This window comes from Carassius carassius, chromosome 24 (assembly GCF_963082965.1).
Source record: "Carassius carassius chromosome 24, fCarCar2.1, whole genome shotgun sequence".
Taxonomy (NCBI): Eukaryota; Metazoa; Chordata; class Actinopteri; order Cypriniformes; family Cyprinidae; genus Carassius; species Carassius carassius.
Window position 1 is genome coordinate 26,113,326 of NC_081778.1, and position 20,111 is coordinate 26,133,436.

General features: G+C 36.1%; 1 protein-coding gene across 4 annotated transcripts in view; it reads right to left on the bottom strand.

Moving 5' to 3' along the window:
* LOC132103298 (neural-cadherin-like) overlaps window positions 1–20,111 on the bottom strand; it is a 180,534-nt gene that overhangs the window by 47,501 nt on the left and 112,922 nt on the right. For all 4 annotated transcript variants that reach the window (XM_059508288.1, XM_059508285.1, XM_059508286.1 and 1 more), the window contains exons 2-6: window positions 17,491–17,679; window positions 14,130–14,355; window positions 12,903–13,107; window positions 9,232–9,343; window positions 806–1,055 (exon numbers count right to left, since the gene is read on the bottom strand). In XM_059508288.1, coding sequence (XP_059364271.1) covers window positions 806–1,055; window positions 9,232–9,343; window positions 12,903–13,107; window positions 14,130–14,355; window positions 17,491–17,614 — 917 coding nt within the window. In that variant the 5' untranslated portion in view covers window positions 17,615–17,679. The remainder of the gene's footprint in view (window positions 1–805; window positions 1,056–9,231; window positions 9,344–12,902; window positions 13,108–14,129; window positions 14,356–17,490; window positions 17,680–20,111) is intronic.

Sequence of the window (20,111 nt, forward strand, 5' to 3'; positions counted from 1 at the left end):
TTCTCAAATAAAGCCCTATGTGTGTGTGTATGTGTATATGGCTCGCTTGCTTCAGTGTGACTGTTGTCTTTCTTCTGAATCAGACCAAATGTCTGCCTCTCCTTCTGGCTACATTTAATAAATGCCTGACGATCAGATTTCGTGGGACCCTCTGCTTTCTTCTGCTCTGATGAAATCCCATTGTGATGAAGAATGAGTGTAAAACTGTATATACTTAGGAACTCCAAAGAGATAGAGATACTTTATTTAAGTAGCAGTGAAATAAGTGGAATAATGTACAGACATTGCAAAATAAACACCAATTCTGAATCCAGTGGATCTTGTTGAATGAATGAATGAAATGAAATGAAAATCTAAGTTAAAAACATAAGTTAAATAAATAAATAATAAATGTTTTTTGAACAAATAATAAACACATAATAAATTTAAAAAATGAGTTGAATTTATTATGTGAGAAGAAAGTGATTTGAGAGATCATTGGTCATTAATACAGTTTTGTATTTATTATATGCAAACATAATTTCAATTTTTAAATGAAATTTAAATATATATAAAGTAAAAAATAGATTAATATAAGTTAATAAGGTAAACTAATAAATATATGAATAAATTAATAATAAATAATAAAAAAAAAAATTTATGTGAAAAGAAAGATATTTGAAAGATCAACAGTCAAATGTATGGTTTAAGTAGTGATTATATGCAAACTTAATTGCAGATTGTTGATTCTGACCAATCAGAATCAAGTATTCCTGAACATTTTGCAATCAAAAGAAAATGGAAAACAGACAGAAAAGAACCATACATTGTTTGTGAAAAGACAGGAGCTTCATCGTTGACGTTGGCCATGCGGATTCGGATGGAGGCTGTGCCTGTGCGAGGGGGCGTTCCCTTGTCCACGGCCACCACCGTGCACTCGTACATGTGGTTGGGTCTCTCATAGTCCAGCCTCTGCCTGGGGCTCACCACTCCCTGAGATGAGATGTCAAAGTACACGCTTTGAATGAAGTAGGAAAGTTCTGCATTCAGGCCCGTATCACAGTCCCTTGCCAGAACTAGAAAGAGAGAGGGAGGGACAAAAGAGCGGTGTTAAACTTCAGGTCACGTTGACTAAAGGCAACAGCTAGCAATAACATAGCAGTAAATCGTGGTGAAGGCAACCTTGTTGGAGATCTGCTCTGGGCCAGTCACTGAAAATAAATGTCAATTCTTAATCATCTCTATGCTCTTCTCAGACAGCTGTGTTCTCATTAGGCCTGGAATGTTCTGATATGGGGGTATTCACTATCAATTACATGCTTTAATGTCACTATCACCACAAGCTTGTGGGGTTTTGAGGAAGGATTTGTGTGTGCATGTGTGTGTGTGCAAAACACAGTGTCCTAACATACATGTACATGTTTCAAGTGTCAAGTAATATGAAGTGACAAATTCAGCCAGAAGAAACTTAATGTTTAATTAAATCAAAATAAGAAAATGAGGAATTGCCTTTTGCATTATAAAAAATGGGGGGGGGGGGGGTTATTATATTATATATATATTTTACATTATATATATATATATATATATATATATATATATATACAGTACTGTGCAACTGTTTTAGACCACTAGTATTTTCGCCAACAAAAAATGGTTTTAAGTCAGTTATTTTTATGTTTTGCAGTAGTGTTTCAGTAGTAAATATCAGTTTACATTTCCAAACATTATTTTTGCCATTAAATGTAATAATCCAGTGAGATTTTTGTTTGCACAAGGAGTCTGACAGCAGCCTGTGCTCCACACAGAGATCTGATCTCATCATCATCAGTCTGTCTGAAATGACATGAAGAAACAGAACAAACTGAGACAGACTAAATCCAGAAGAACTGTGGCAATGTTTCCAAGACACTTCAAGAAACCTACCTGCAAAAGCTACAGTACTGTGCAGCGTTTTAGGCACTTGTGTAAAAAATGCTGTAGTGAGAATGCCATCAAAAATAATGTAATATAAGATTATTACCGGTATATTTAATGGCAAAAATAATGTTTGGAAATGTAAACTGATATTTACTATCTTAAGCAAAAGATAGAAATAACTGACTTAAAACCATTTTTGTTGGTGAAAATATTAGTGGCCTAAAACTTTTTCACAGTACTGTATATATTGTTGTTTTTACTTTATTTTTGATCAAATAAATGCAGCATTGGTAAGACACTTTGTTCAAAAACAAGTTTATATATATATTTATATATATTTTAAAACAAATCGCAAAACTCTGAATACCATATATATTTATCCAGTAAGAAAACAGTATGACACCGAAAACCATCTTGTTGGACATTGTGTGCTAAGTGCTTTTTAAATTGTGTACGTTGTTATATTAATAGAGCCAATATTAATTGAAACTATGTAGCAGAGGCCAGTTCTATATTTTCTTCAATTTAAGTGCTCATCTGTCACAGTGAAAAGCTTGACTGAACCAGATCAAAAGTAAAAGGCTTTGCTGTCACTAGGCACACAGCCAAAGTCAGGGCCCTGTATCATTATACTGCAGGCAAGCTGTCATTATACCCAGTCGGCCAGCATACTCAATTACTACAGCCACATGACAGCTCCCCAATCTTCAAGGCAAATAGCTAGCGCACATAGATGTAGTGATGTTCAGCAGAAACCCTCTTTCTCTCGCAGTTAAGCTGAGGACTTGTTGCAACTGTTGGCAGCAGGTGGGTAAGGGTGGGTGTCAGTGCCCCACACAAGTATAAACAAGTTTCGGAGCAGCCATGAATGCATGTGAACTGTTTGAAGGATTCAAACAGAAGGTTCATTAAAAATACAAGCCCTAATACAGTGTCTCTGAGGGCTACCTATTACCATATTTAATGCATGCAAGTGAGATACCAGGGCTAAATTAAACATACCAGTTAGGCGGCTTGGGGGAGAGAGAGAGATAGAGAAAGGCTGGTAGGAAGGTGGGCTAAGGTTGGATGAGTTTTAAGTGCGCTGCTTCGCCGTGCACTAAATCCTCCCAGAGAAGTTTTCCCTGTGATAATTGGAGCGCGTTCTGCACTTCTCTTCCTGCTAGGCCCTATTAAAAGCCAGCACCCAATTTACAGTCTAATCCCGTTTTAAGGTAAACAACAATAATAATCTCTCCCTTCTGCCAGGCTTCGCACAGTCAACGATTGCACCGTGTTTTTCTTTTTCTTTTTTTTTTTACTCACAACAGAACACATTTGATAAGAAAATAACAGTCCCAGCTGGTGTTTGTGTGAACCTACTGCTTTTGCATGTTGAGAGCGAGAGAAAGAGAGTGAGGGAGACAAAACGAGAAGAGAAGGAAGATGCAGACAGAAAAAGAAAGTTGTTGTGCGTACTGCACTAAAACAGAAGAGCCAACTGGAATCAGAGGCAGGAACCATTCTGTTTGCATATGGTGAACAGTGCTTGTTTTCACTGGGTGCAGGGATATGTAAACATAAAGGAAATTGCATAAATGCAGTTGGCATTCTACATTTGTGCATCTGCCCCACAAAGCGTGTGGTCTGTCAGTTCTGACTCACTTCTGTTGCTTGTTGCTTTGCTTTTCTCTCTTTTCTGCTTCTTTTCATCAGTGTCGTAGGCTTGTGGATAACAAAGTCTAAATTAAGAATAGTTAATCACTGAGAATTCTGCGGAGAAGGGGAAGAGCTCTTTAAAATGGTGGGCAGCACTGGGGCATTGTAGAGCTTTTGGATCTCTGTTGAGCAATGGATTAGGGCTGTGCGATATGGACAAAAAACCCTATTGCGATTTCTTTTATCAATTTTGCGATTTTGATTTTAATTACGATTTTAACACACACAGACATGCTTTACAGTCATAAATGCATTCAGTATGAATTTGAAACTTATTTTCTAAAGAAAACCAATTAAAGCTTTATCAAAAAGTTGTAACGTCTCTAGAACAGACATAAGTCAAAATAATCAATAAGTAAAGGTGTGACAAAATGTCTATTTTCAATTTTTTTTTGCAATGCATTGGTCATAGAGCTCATTATAGCGGTGGCTCAGGTGTTGAAATTTATGTGTTGCGCCAGGTTCACACGTACTTCGTCTGCAGTGTGTATACAGTATGTGTATGCGGAGCAGAAGCAGCAGAGTGAGCGTGTTAGTAGCGCGAGCGTGAATCTCTCTGTTTGCATGCGGATTTCCTTTGCTCTTGCATCAAACCAGGCGCGCACACTCAGATACACGCTGCTCTCGCCCAGAGAGAGTGCGTCCACTTAAATGTGTCTTTCGTCTCTCTCAAACTGTTTCCTAAGCACTCACAACTCTCTCTGTTCTCATGCGCTAGATATGAATTATTTTCACACCTTTCTATTTCTAACCTTTTGTGTTCACATCTTTTAACGTGTGCAGTGTGAACGTTATGATCCGTTAATATGGGCTCGGAAAAAACCCGGTCCTCGCGCTCCATTTATGCACGCTGCATTCTGATTGGTTCGGATAGCATACTACAGGAGGTTGGGGAAAATCGTGCTATAAAGTGATTTAGAAATTGCAAACGCTCAAATCGTGATTTTATGATGATTTCGATTAATCGCACAGCCCTACACTGGATGAGAAGAAATTCCTGGCTGCTGAGCGCAAAGTTTCTGTTTTATACTTAGATAACTATTAGATTGAGGATTGTTAATAAAAAAAAGGACACGTGCATATACTAGTCGAACATGTACAGATCATTGCCAATTTTACTGAATAAGACTTTTGTGCATAAATTTAGCTTTTTTCACATACATTTATGGTGTAGTTTTTCAGTGTTTTTTAGCATGTTGCTATGTGGTTGTTAGGCTGTCAAAGAAGTCCAGCCACAAGTCTCTTTGATATACTGATCTATAGATAGGCCTCCTTCTGTGGAAGTCTATGAAATTTTTACTAGAAACACAAATGTATCCATATGGTACCATAATTGTTAGCCTTCATTATGAGAGATTTTTTAAAAATTTATCAGCATCAGTCAATACTGGATATATATTAGCATTAGATATTCAATAAATGTTAAGATTACCTTTGTCCTCATAAAAGACTCAAAGTTAATCTTCAGATTAAAAACAGTTAAATATTATCTTTAGCAAATCTCATAATGAATATTCATTTATCAAACTGATTATTGTCATATTTTATGCCTCTTTATACTGATTTGAGTTTTAGTGTTTTATTTTTAATTTAAAATGGTAAAATATACAAATACTATTTATACAAATATACAAATAGTAAAGTTTTATTTCATATAACCTAGTTGTAAGCAGTACACCTTTCTTTTAACAAAACTTTTTCAGGTCTGTAGACAAATTTTCTAAGTTTTGGTTACCTGCGCTTTTAATGGAAGAACAGAAACTTTTTAATAAAAAAGTAGAGTTTTATAAGTTCATTTTTGGGTGAACTATCCCTTTAATAATGAGCTGTGTTCAAACACAGGCTTTGAGCAACACTAATAGTGCCTGTCTTAGCAAGCACCACTAATTAGGGCTTATGAATATTTATTCAGACAACTAATGCACTCAAAGCTTTTTCTGAAATGCAGCAAGACATCTCATTCATATTTTTTTAAGCTTCTAAAACACATTCAATTAAAATGATAAGACTTGGGTCGGCACAGAGAGATATACAGGTTCCTACCCATTAACGCTTGTATTTTAGAGAAGGAGGTCAGGCATGCCTCTTCTTCAGAGCTGCCTTACTCAGTGTTGGGGAGTAACTAGTTACATGTAACGGCGTTACGTAATTTAATTACAAAATTATTGTAACTGTAATTAGTTACAGTTACTACGAAAAAATGAGTAATTAAATTACAGTTACTTATGAAATTTTTAACGATTACAAAGGGGATTACATTTGAATATTTACACACATCCACATACAGATTTAACAGATTTCTTTCCCAAATTGCACTGACTATTCTGAGACATACCGCCCTAATAATTTCCGGGATGCGGAAATACAGTCTGGTTCGTAGAATCCAGTCATAAAAACCAAATGCCTAACGCGGACGGAATATGCCACATTTTGGATGACTAAATCAAAAGTAGGTCAGTACACTTGAATCAAAACATGACATGGACTAGTGTCTGTGAATATTAAGCCCCAAAAATGCAATATATATGACTTGCACATTCTGCGTGTCTGTGGAAATCAGGCGCAGACTGGACACCGGGAGAACCGGGACAATTCCCGGTGGCCTGGCAGCCGATTTTGCCCCACTATTTAATATCATTATTGTATACTAAAGCGATCATTTGCGAATTGGCCATTTGATAATTAAATCTCTAATAAGTCATGAATTGTTAGTCATGACTCGCGCGCTCTCCGCGCCTCCGCCAAACGGTTTGGATCAGACTCCGAGTAATCAATGCGAGAGAGAGAGGGAGGGAAAGAGAGAGAGAGAGAGAGAGAAAGAGAGAGAGAGAAAGAGAGAGAGAGAAAGAGAGAGAAAAAAGTGGACTGTGGAAGCGCACAGCTGGAGCAGAGAAGCAGAACTATACTGTTCAGGGTTTCAGGTCAGTTTCATCTGTAAAGATGCTTTTTTGTCTTTGTTTTTTTATTTAATTAATCAAGCAGCAGCACTTTGCTCATCAGTCATCACTCAAAAAACTATATAAAGGACATCATTATTATCTGTTGTAATGTTACAGTAGGAATTTAGCTGAAAAAAAAAATTCAGATTTTTTTTTATAGGTTTAGGGGGAGCTATGACAGACAACACCACAACCAAATGGTTACTATTGTTTAACTGTGGTAACCAAAAATGTAAAATTATTTTACAAATGTATTTATTTAAAAATAAATACAAATCCATTTTCAAAAAAAACAAAAACAAAACAAGGTTATTTTACTTTTATATAGGCTAATAAAAGCATGGTAATTTTTTGTTAGGGAAAAACATGACTCGTGTACAGTATTAGGATTTTTCTATAAAGATATTGTAGTATTGTAGAGTATTGTATTGTAAAGTATAGTTTTGTTCAATCTTGAGTATTAAAGTCATGAGAGAGATGGATAACAGGGCAAAATAAAAAGACTGAAGAGAAAAATAGAAGTGAAGGTGCAGTTCAGGAGAGAACTTTAAATTATTTTGCATGTCCCCAAATTAAAGATTTAAACCTTTTTTTTATGTCAGGTCCATACAAAAAAATAGTTTTGTCCATGAATTTGTTTGTATGAGTTTGAATTTTCCAGTCTGAATTTTTTTCCCAGTCCTCCCCTCCTGTAAATTAATGGCAAAGACATGGTTTCATTTACTACACATTGGCCTACTGAAGCTCGCAGTGTTTTCAACCTCTGCTGCCTCAATATAGGAGTACACGAGCACATAAACATAATTTCTAGAACTGCTCTGTGTAGGGCTGGGCGATATACAAAAAAAAATGATATCTCGATATTGTCAAAATTTTTACGATATTCGATATATATCTCGATATGTTTGCATTTGCATTTAAATAATAAAAAATAAAACATGATTTTCTTTTGCCCATTAAAAAAAAAAAACTATTTAGATTAAACAGCTAATTTAAGCAGTTAAAAAATCTAGACCAAGAGATCACTTACTGCTTTTTATTAAATGAATACATGTAGGCCTATATGTAACTGAAGCAGTGCAAATTAAGTAACAGTTACAGAAAGTGCATTCTTCTTTTTAGTGCATGCAATTCACAATTTAAACTATGCAACTGGGATAAGTATTTTATTTAATATTTTTTAACAAGTTTTTAAGCTAAGAACACAAGTCTGTCAACTGTCTGTGGTTTTAAGAGAAGCTCTGTGGCATGAAACTATGGTCCTACTGACATAGTTTAGATGGGGAGCTAGTTGCTGAAGCACATAGCTATTTCTTATATATAAATATATATAAATGAATACCAAAGACTTTTGCATTCTCTCTGTCTATATTATGGAAACTGGTAAACATATCAGTGAAATTCCCCAATAGTAATTCCAAATGGCCATAGCCTATGTTTCTCTATTCAAACATCAGCGGTCGAGTAAGTGCATTTATTTTGCGATCACAAACGCAAACAATACAGTTGAGATCTCACGGCAGAACACAGACCGGCTGAACGACGCTTTCATTAGATCGCTCAATTCCAGCTTGTTAGTGTTTTCAGATTATCGTCGGCGGCTCTTCCGCAATGAGGAGTGAGCACGTGCGCATGGTTGCCAGATTGCTTAAAATAAGCAAACACCGGGAAGAAAATGTATCCTTGTAACAGTGGAGCTCTGATTGGGAGATTTAAACTCTTGTTATCTCTCGTAAGCTCTCGTAGTAGAGGGGCGTAGAGCAGTCAGCAGTTACAGGTTCCTTTTTTGGACATTCGGCGCGTTCTTTTGGGAAAGTATGCTTGAATTTGAAATATTCGATATTCCCGATATATTCAAATTGTACATCGTCGTCAAAATTATTCCGATGTTATCGCTAATATTCGATATATCGCCCAGCCCTAGCTCTGTGTCACTTCATGTGCATTTTACTTATTTTGAGAAAACTATCATCATATACAAAGAGACAGCAGTTTCAAAAAAACACCAATGTTTCAGGAGTTTATTACACAGAATACGTCACATGCTTATTAGATAAATGTATTTAAGTTGATGTATATGCTTTCATTTATTATTCTTTAATTTTCACAAATTTAGAAAAGTAATCAAAAAGTACTCAAAAGTAATTAGTTACATTACTTTAATAAAGTAATTGAAAAAGTTACACTACTATTACATTTTAAACAGGGTAACTTGTAATCTGTAACCTATTACATTTCCAAAGTAACCTTCCCAACACTGGCCTTACTCTATCAGACATGATTATCTGAAGAAAATGGAGGGGGTCGTAGCCCTACACCTGGCCACATCCATTGCCATAGTGGAGATCTGTGGTTCTAGAGCCCACAATGTCAGTAAAAACACAAAATGGTTTTACTAGTTTGACAGAGCTAGTCGGGAGGATGAGAAATTGGAAAGGAGAGGAAGACGGGGGCAGAAAAGCTTCTCTGCCTGGAAACCACTGAGCTGGCTTTGATTACAATCCATTTACCACCCAGAAAGCAATGCCATAATGAATTATTTCATAATTACAGAACTGAGTTGAAGAGACACTCACCCCCGCAGAGCAAACGGCAACTGCACCTGCCTCAAGAGTGGGACTGCCAGGGGAAAAACACAGACAGAGAGAAAGAAAAAGAGACGGACACAAAGATAAATCGAGAAACGAACACTCACCCTGCAGTAAGGATGTGCCAGTAGGGGTGGTCTCAGGGACATTGTCTCGACTGTAAATGGAGTGCATAAATTCTGGTGTGCAGTCATTCTCATCTATGATGTGAACCACCACCTGCATAAGTAAGAGAATGAGACAAAGGATGAAACATTATTGTGTGGACAAGTATTAAAACATGAACAGTTAGTCCCCAAATAAAGTCAACTCCCAAACACTTTCATCACTTCATAGTCTATGGATTTTAGCCAGGTCTTTAAAGCATCAAAATGTACTAGTGACGGCATTAACCATCTTTTTTTTGTGTGTGTGTCTCTTACAGAATTATAAGAACATTAATGAACAAATAAAAATACTTTCCATAACGTTGACAGATACAAAAACCTAAAAAACTAAAAACAATTAAAAACATTATTTGTTTGATTGTTTTATATATACTTTAGGAATATTCAAATAAATAAAGGATGCTAAGAGGCATTAGAATTGAAGATTAAGGGAGTAAAACTAGAGTTTTAAAGTGCAGAGTATATAAATGAGAGAAACAAAGTGTGAACACATTTACCATTGTTCTGCCAAATTTTGTGCACAAATTTATGTTTTTCACATAAATATTTGCTGCACTGACCGACAGTTTGAAAGTGGCTTCAGGGTGAACAGAGCTTCATACATTACTACGCTATTTCCAGTGGAATTTCACTGAAATTTCATTAATGAGAACACTAAAATAGCTCTTGCCACAGAACTTCTTGTGATGCTGGACTCAAAATGCCAAACAGAACAAGACTGCAAGATTAAAACAGAACAAGACAGAACATTTGCAAACCAGTTCATCAGAGTGATGTATAATGATTATTTATATCACAACCTCTGTGCACATACTCTCCTTACTGACCTTCAAGGCAAATTTCTTATGGCTCTATAACGTTTACAAACACGCCAATATTTACAGAACCATCGCTTTATTGATTGGTTTGCAAACTTTTTGATTGTTTTTTTGTCTACTTTATTCTTAAAATTCAGTTATTTGGCCAACCAGCTTCTTCAGAAAGATGGCTGACCTCAATATTTGCATGGAAGGTAATCTTTAAAACAGGGATAAACCCCTGCATAAGCATGGACAAATTTCATGTCCTGAGTCACTTGGCTCTCTGGAGGCTTTTGGTTAAGAACGGAGAACAGGAGTAAAATTAAAAGAAGAGACTGAAGCAGAACAGAACAGCTGTGGCAGAAGCCACTGAAGGCAAATGGCTCTACCACCCCAAAAACACACACATAAACCCCAGTCAAACTCAGTGTGTAGGCTCTGATCTAGCAGATCTCAGGCGAAGCTCAGATGATAGCTTATGGAAGGGCTGTATCTAAATTCAGGCTTCTCTCTGTGCAGCGATTTGTGAGCAATCAGACAGAATACTGGCACAGGATTTGACTTTGACCGAACAGAGGCAGAGGAAAAGCAGGGTATGTGTTCTCAGTGGGAGCATTAGTCATGGTGGGGCTGAGTCCTGCAGAACTGCTTATCTCAGAGGAACAGCACTGCCAAGAGGGAAAAGTTCCTTACATGTAACACACACGGCACCATAGCTGACCATACAGCTCTGCAACAGTCATGCCAGGACCTTAAAACCGATGTTGCTCTGCATTAAGGGTTTCTTTTTCTCACCAATTGTCCCTCAGGAATCTGCCCAATGAAAGAGAATGTTCTGTGTTTGTTTCATAGCTGTTGGAAATTGAATATGGCAGTAATGAGTCTGACGTCTGCTGCTGGAGGAGAATCACTGCTAATAACAACAACGACGGGGGTCTAAAAGAGATGAAGAGTCTTAATGTAGAGCTTTATGAAATCATTTTTCACATGCTAAGAGGACAGATGCTCATTCTTCACTTCTTTTTTTCTTCTCATCTTGCCTTGTTTAGTCTCTTCTCATTTGGTCTCATTTCTTCTTTTCTTCTATTATAATTTTGTCTCTTCTAGTCTTATCTCTTTCGTTCTCTTCTATATCCTCATCTCTTCTCATTACCTGTCTTCTTATCTCATCTCTTTTGGTCTCATATTGTCTCATTTTATTTCATCTCAACACATTTAGTCTTTTCTCGTCTCATCTCATTTAGTTTTCTCGTCTTATCCCTCTTGTCTCATAACATATTTTTTTTGTCTTATCTTCTCTCCTCTCTTCTGGTCTTACCTTTGTCTCCTATTGTCTTATAAGCTTTGAAATCTCTATATGCCGTATTTTCCGGACAATAAGTCGCACTTTTTTCATAGTTTGGCTGGTCCTGTGACTTATAATCAGGTGCGACTTATTTATCAAAATTAATTTGACATGAACCGAGAGAAATGAACCAAAAGAAAACATTACCGTCTACAGCTGCCAGAGGGCACTCTATGCTGCCAGAGATGCTGCTCATTGCTCCTGTAGTCTACACTAAGCAGCATATAGCGCCCTCTCGTGGCTGTAGACAGTAATGTTTTCTCTTGGTTCTTGGTTCTAAATAAATGCGACTTATAGTCCAGTGCGACTTATATATGTTTTTCCTCATCATGCCGTATTTTTGGACTGATGCGACTTATACTCAGGTGTGACTTATAGTCCGAAAAATACGGTAATAACTTTTCATCTGGTTTCATTATATCTTTTGAGGTCTCTTTTAGCTTGTTTTGTCTCAGATGATCTTCTCTCTTGTTGCATCTCATCTCATCTCATCTCACCACTCTCTTGGTTTATACTAAGCAGGTTGCTTGGGTTCACCAGCAGCATATAAGACAGAATCTGGTTTTTGGTTTGTTTTGTCTCAACTGATCTCCTCTTTTGCTGCATCTCATCTCATCACTTTTTATAATCTCACTTTTTATAATCACGTTTTTCTAATCTCTTCTCTGTTCATTTAGTCTTGTCCAGTCTAGTCTCTTCTGGCCTTGTCTCTTATCTTCTCCCCTTCTCTCATTTTGCTTCTTCTCATCTCTGTTCTAGCCTGTCCTACTCATGGAGTCGTCTTCACAGATGGTGTAATCATTTGGCAGGGGGCAGCGACTTCGACAATTATCTAAAATGTGCACGTGTGTGTGTGTGACTGGTGCTGGTGGAGACACACAGTTACACATCACTGTCTCAGCCAAGTCCATCAACATGACTCAATTATTGTGGAGGAACTTCTGCCAAACAACAACATGGAACAACAACACGCACACACAAATTTATATATTTTGAGCCACTAATAACAACAACACAATGGGTAAAATACATCAAACATCTGTCATATTTCTTTGCCTTTGTCGCTCGACTTCATCTTACACATAAAGACACATGCACCGCTAAGTCTCATAAGTGGTAACAGCCACAGTTGGCGTGTTTGATGGCCACGGTGCCACACACAATCTCTCATTAGAGCATTTCTGCCGATATGTGCTTGCTTTTGTTTGTGCTTGCACATGCTTTCATGCATTTGTGTGCATGTTATTGTGTGTATCAAAGCATATCCACCTTTGCCTCTGAAAGAACCAGATGTGTCATGAAATCATACAAGGCCTTAATGTGAAGAATGACTGACAGCCACACATACAGCATATTAATGTCAGGCTTAAGATGGTTTATCTATTCAGGCATGTGAATAAAGTGGAAAAAGAATCAAAATGATTGAAGACCAGGGAAAGACCCTGTTTAGACAAACATGTGCTTACCTCTGCCATGTTGCTCAGTCCTGTACCTGGTTCAGAAACTCTGACTTGCAGGTGATGGAGATGTTGTCCACTCTCAAAGTCCACAGTGCGTGTCAGGCTGAGTGCACCACTCTCTTGGTTTATGCTAAACAGGTTGCTCGGGTTCACCAGCAGCATATAAGACAGAGTCTTCCTCTGGAAAGAGACAGCCTGGACCACCGCTATCCTACAGACACATCAAGGAAATAGAATCAATGCTCAGGCCAGCATTTCATTTATACACTATGTATTCTATGGGAGGATGGAAACTAAAGCTCTGTTCCAAAACATTGTGTGCTACCTACTGAGAAACTATTCAATCATATATATATATATATATATATATAATACATAATTAAACATTAAAGTAATGTATTCAATTTAAGTATCATATGCTCCACATCAAAAGTACTACAGATGTTGCACTGATGTAAAGCATTTCAAACTAGCCATTCATTTTTTGCAGCAAGAAAACTCACAAAATAAAAAATATTTTCAAAAGCAATGGCCAGTTTTGCCAGTTAGCTGCCAAAAAATATAATCCCATTAGTGGCCAAAATTCAGTGACCTGGCAACCTCCTGCCATACATATGCTGTCAGTGTAGTGTGCTTTTGCAGCTGCTTTTGTATGCATCAAGGCAGCTTACAAGATTGTAGAAAATAGCTAATGTTTCTACAGTTAAAAATGGGAAATAATAATGCATGTCTGAGATGTCTCAGTTGTTTTTTGTGGCTTGCGTCCCATGTCATCTCCCCCTTCCACACTCTAACTTTAATATATCTCTCTTTTTAATGTCTCTCTGTCCATGATTAGCTGTCCTCTCCTCCTTCACACAGATTACTATGCTCAGTTCTGTGCCAGTGCATGAAGCGGGAAGTTCAGACACTGCTCTGCATGCTTATCCAGAAGTTCCTTTAATAAATATTTGAATTTGAACTCGCTTTCAAAATTCAGTGCCTGGGGACAAAATGATGCATCTGTGTTCCCCCTCTCTGCCACAACCCCTTCTATTCACTCGGTCCCCCCTCTCTCAACCTCCACTATCCCTCCGGGTGAATTGTTTCATGCAACAGATGACACACAAAGCTTTAGAGCTGGCCATGTTCACACAATCCTTCTCTTACACTCTAATGAGCAGCAAATTCTGAATCTTTTTACATACTGACACACACAAACACGGCCACTAAAACACAGCTTCCTGTACTCACGCTTGGCCCACCCCGGTGCTCTCTGGGATGTAGATGGTGTAGGTGGTGTTGGTGAACTGAGGGGGCCGGAAGCCAGCTAGTATGAAGACGGAGGCGTGCGGACCCCTCCTGCCCTGTGAGTCCACAGCCTGGACGGTCAGTGTGTACTCCTTACTGGGGGTCAGAGGTCGCCCTGTGGTCTTCACTTCTCCTGAAGCTCTGTCCACTTCAAATGAATCTTCTCCACCTGTCACAAAATACACACCCAATTAATGTAGCAAATAAAATAAAATAATACAAATAATATCTGCAATATTTATAAAATATCTTTTAAAATTAAGGTCTAGGTTTCTATAATTTTATTTTGTAATCTATATTTTTATGATTTATTATTTTTAAATGATATTTATAAATGATATTGTGACCAGTGTTGTTATTGTTAGCTAAAACTAAAGCTAAAACCAAGACTAGTAAAAATACATTTCAGTATTTGAAATTAAGCTAAAGATAATAACAAGAAAAGAAAAGAAGGCAAATACTTAAAAATATACATGTTTTATATACATATTAAAATATAGATTTCTAAAATTTTATTTTCTAATCTGTATTTTTATGATTTATTATTTTCCAAATTACATTTAAATTTTTGGCATTTGAAATGAAGATGAAATAAAATAAATAAATGCAAATAAAAATAAATAAATTATTAGATAAAAAGTGTAATCTTGAACTAAAAAATGTCCAATAAATTAATTTGTAGTACTTAATTTAACAATCAAATATTTAATTAAAAATGTAACACAAAAAATAAAACCTAATTCAAGATATGAATATATACATTAATAGTAAATAAAATAATACTAAAATAACAATTATGGTAAGCAGAAACTAACTAATATGATTTCCTTATATAATATTTTATCCAGTATATTAAGACACATTTTACTGTATAAGGACATGAAAATGTATTGTATAGGAACAACCTGCCTTTAAAATAACTTTAATAAATTATGACTTGTAGCATGTTACCAATTTGCAAACATCTCCTAAAAACTGATGTGGCACTTGTTTATAATCACATATTAAAAGAAAAACAGCTTAAAGTGCAAGAGTATTACAGAGACAAAGTCACAAAAGCCTTTGAGTCTTTTTACACACATTAAGTGTGAGGGACCCTTCTGCCAGCTGTGGTTCAGTGCATCTGTGTGTGTGTGTGTGTGTGTGTGTGTGTGTGTGTGTGTGTGTGTGTGTGTGTGTGAGGAGCAATGTGCTCCCCTCTGTTCCTCCTTCAGGACAATAGCAAGACAAGAGCTCATTTTAACTGCTGTCCCCTTGAGCATGTCGTCATTTGGGAGCCGAGGAAGAGGAGGTGGATGAAGAACACAGCTGCTGAGGCGGAGCAGATCTCCCAGCTGTACCCGCCTCGCCTTGGCCTTTCTGCAGCTGCTCGAATGATCATCTGTCACGAGCAGAGGTTCTGATCCAGAATCATGCTCGATTCTGTTCTTACAAGCTCTCTTCAAAAAAATAAAAACTTGTTAATGGTGTGAAATGAATCTTATTCCTATTATTTAAATTTTGCAGCTTATTCTAGCTAAGAATTGAACACTTAGACAGGAAAAAGCTGAGCAACCTCCAATTACTGTTTGATGTTTTGTTTAGGGACGAGTAACTCTAAGAACATTTACATGCTACTAAACAAATGTTATGATCTAACTGACACCAACAATATCAATGTTATATTTGCGTACATATACATTCGAAACTTTTGGGGTCGAGATTTTTTAATGTCTCTGAAAAAAGTGTCTTATGCTCAAAAAGGCTGCATTTGATTGATGTAAAATACAGTAAAATTGTGAAATATTATTATAAAAAGAAAGAAAACTACTTTCAATTTTAATATTTTTTAAAATATCATTTATTCTTGTGATGTCAAAACTGAATTTTCAGTCTCCAGCAGCACAAGATCCTTCAGAAATGATTCTAATATGCTGTTTTGGTGCTCAAAAACATTTCTTTTTCTTATTAACATTGAAAACAGTTGTGCTGATTAATTTAATATTTTTGTGGAAACTGTGATACTTTTTTTTCAGGATTCTTTGATAAATACAAAGTTTAAAAGAACAGCATTTATTTGAAACAAATCTTTTCTAAAATTGTTAATGTCATTGATGTCATTTTTTATCAATGTGATGCAATTAATTATTTATCATGCATTTATTTACATAATGAATTATGATAGGTTTGTTTGTATAAGTTTGTATCTATTTTACCAACTATATCTGCCTATACTACAAAAATGGTAGATTAGTCATGTCTAAAGGATGCTGTAAAGCACAACATACAGAAGTACCTGCAACCCTTACGCTGTGAAAATATTCAGAATATAACATGGCCTTGATTTTGTTATGAAAAATTTTTCATTAAAATATTATTAAGCAATTTCATTAAGTGCCACTGTGCAACATAACATGGCTGGAATTCCATACTGACCAATCAGTAAACAATCCTTTTTATAACGTCTGTCTTATTTCAAAATCAAGGTCTAAAATCTCTAAAACATTAACACTTTTGTCCTACAAGGACTAGTCATCCATTCTGTAAGTGCAAATCTAGTCTAACTGACAATGAATGACATTCACCTTAAAGACAGATCAAATACTAAGAGAAAGAGCAATATAGGCAACGGCACCAAATCACAGAGTTTATAAACATCTGAGTGTAATACCACTGGAGACAGAATATTTATAGCAAAGTTTAAATCCTTATGGACCAGAGAAGTAATTTTGTAATGTCACAACGTATCAGATGATGAATGACTAACCATTACGAGAGGTTATGATGTTTCTGAAGATGTCCTGGAGGTACAATAAAACTAGTACGGCACACCTATCCCAACGCACACATACACTAACACATACATGGGCAGATCAGAGCTGTACGTTTAGATATTGTTTAGTCTGTTTGCTTCTGATTAATTAGACAGAATTCTAATAATGCCTCAGATTTATTTAACCTTTGCTGCTCTCTGTGCAATCAATTAAATCACTAAACTCAGAGTGAACAACTATGGAAACGGCAAGAATTGCATTAGTGGCGTAGCATATTATGCCATTTCTATTACAGTGTACAGTAAATAACTGGCTGGGTGTGTGGGGGGGGGGGGGGGGGCTGATGTTTCCTGCCAGTCTTTGAATTTATCTCAAACCTGAGATTCAAGTTTCAAATTTCAAGGGTTTAAATTTTTGATCATATAATGTGTGTCTGCATGTGAGACATCAGTCTAATTCCCTTTCCATCTAAAGTGGGCCAGCGTTTTAACTGGCAGAGTGATTGTATTGACAGTTTTACGATTATCAAATAGTCCACCCATCAAACCCACCATCAACTAAAAGGAAGTTAGCTGTTCCCAAAGAGCCATCACCACTTCGGGCCAAGAGCTTGTAGACCACAGAGCCAGCACCAGTGTCCGGACCGACAGCTGCTAGGTAGGGGTAGGGGAACATGGCCCACTGCACATCTGACAGGTTGGGGAGGGTCAGTGTCAGCCAGCACAGGTACCATTCATCACCTACACAGAGAGAGAAACAGACAAATATGATTTTAACTTATCACATACCAAAAGCACTTCATTCACTTGTTCATTTTGGTATACTGTAGAAGTTTGCATTTTTATTGTGCATTTTATGCATTACAATATGTAAAATAACAATGGAAGTCTACAAAAAAAAGTTGATTCAATTATTAATCAGGAAGAAATCTAAAATTAAAAGAAGATTCACAATATGTATGTTTTTTTTTTGTTATGCATTTTATGCATAACAAAACAGAATATAGCGATGTAAGTCCACCTAGTTTATTCAGTTATTTATGAGAAAAATATAAGACTAATTAATTGTTTTTTAAAAGACAATTTCTCTTCTGTAAGGCAAATTAATTAATTATTGTAAATTAGAAAATACTTTTTAATTACTATTATGGGAGGAAGCAGAAACTGTTTCAAAGGGAACTGAGACTAATTAAGAACTTGTGCTGGAAACCATCGGCATTATAGCAACACCTTAGTAACAAACAGTAATGATAAAAAAATAATTGTATTATTGTTATTATTAAAGATTTTTTTGTAAAAAAAAAATTTAAACAGGTGAAAAACAGGCGAAAAACCAAAAGTATTTATCCAACAATGGGCCCTAATAAGAGAAATTCAAGGCCTGTCATCTTCCTTCTTGTGATACTCTTCTTGTTTTATCCTTTTCATTGTCTTCTTTTTGGAGGATGTTCATAATGTTTTTCACAATCTCTGTAATCTCAGCAAAAAAATACCAAACATATCTACCGAGCCACAGTGTTGCATCTATAGCCCCCCGAAAGCACATCATCTAATCTCAATACTAGGGATATGTCGGTATCTAATTTTCCTGTTGCGGTTAATTGGTAATGCTTTTATCACGGTATTGAAATTTTTCTTTTAAAAAAGTGGCCATAATACAGTATAACAGGTTAAATAACTTTTTTCTTATAAGAAAAATAACTAAACATTTAAAACAAAGCAATACAGAAAAATATATTAAAGTTAAATGTTTTACACATTAAAGTGCAAAAGAACTATAAAAACCAATAGGTATCACTTTACAGTAAGACCTCATTATTTAACCTTAGTTGATGCATTAACATTCAAGGCAAGGCAAGTTTATTTATAGCACATTTCGTACACAATGGTAATTAAAAAAAAAAAAAAAGTCATGAAGAAAAATAATCACATAAATAAAAAGCAATTTAAGAACTTGAAAATGAAAATGATTTAAAAATTGACTTAAAATGAATTTAAGACATTGCACTGTATTTTACATAAAATACAGTGCAATACATAAAATATAGTGTAATCAGTTCGGACATCACTCATTGAAAATAAATGCACAGCTAAACAATGAGCAATACAGTAGCTACATTTGCTATAGATGTTATTAATCTTTGTTAAAAAATACAAGTCTTAGTTCATGTTAGCTCATTAAATAACACAGTTGCAACTTTCAATTTTAACAATGTGTTATTAAATATTGGAATACCTAAGATTAGTTTATGTTAACTAATGAAGCCATAATGTAAAGTGTGAATGAACAATAAAAGATCTAAACACTTTCAAACAATATCTAGGGCATTTGTAGTCCAGATAAAAAAAAAATGAATGTTTGAAGATAAATAGCCTATTAAGTCTAAATATTTCAGTAGTTGGCTCTGTAATAAACACCATAGAGAAAACCCCAATCTGAATGGTTATTTAAGATAATTTTTATGTTTACAGGATAAGGGCTGCATTTAGCGCCATCTGCTGTAAGAGACTGAATGTGCTTTTATTCAGCACGTCTCTCACGTGTTCCTGTATGCGCTTCTCATACGTGCTTGTTCACATCAGAGCGCATGCGCTCTTTCAAGCAGCATACAGCGGTGTTGTGCATTTTAAGCAGCTGATGGGAATAATATTCTTAAAATGCATTCCAAATTCTAAATAATTTGTAATGTATATTTATTCACGGTATTTAGAAGTGCCCACGATAACAATATCGTGCATATTAATCACCGCAATATAACGCATTACCGAATACCGGCACAAGTCTACTCAATAGCAACTAAAAGAGCAGGACGAGTAGAGAAAGCCTTCAACCACCCTGAGTTTAGTGACGCCTCTTGGCTTCAGACTGTCTTTCAGCCCGAGGATGCTCGGCTACAAGACAGAAATGAGATTTCTGTAGAACATGTCATCTCTGACTTCCCCTGTAGGTCCTGAGGAAGTTTGCTGTCAGAGACATGATCTGCTCCCTCAGACGGCCTCAGAAGATCAGACGGAGAAAGGAGCGACTTATCAGAGAAGAAATATCTTTTTTGGGGTGTTTTTGTGTTCTCTTTTCTCTGTTGTATGTTTGTTTCCAGACTTGCATCGTGTTGTTTTTGACATTTCACGCAAAAGTGAGACAAGAGTGTGAATAAGAAAAACTTCACTTCTAA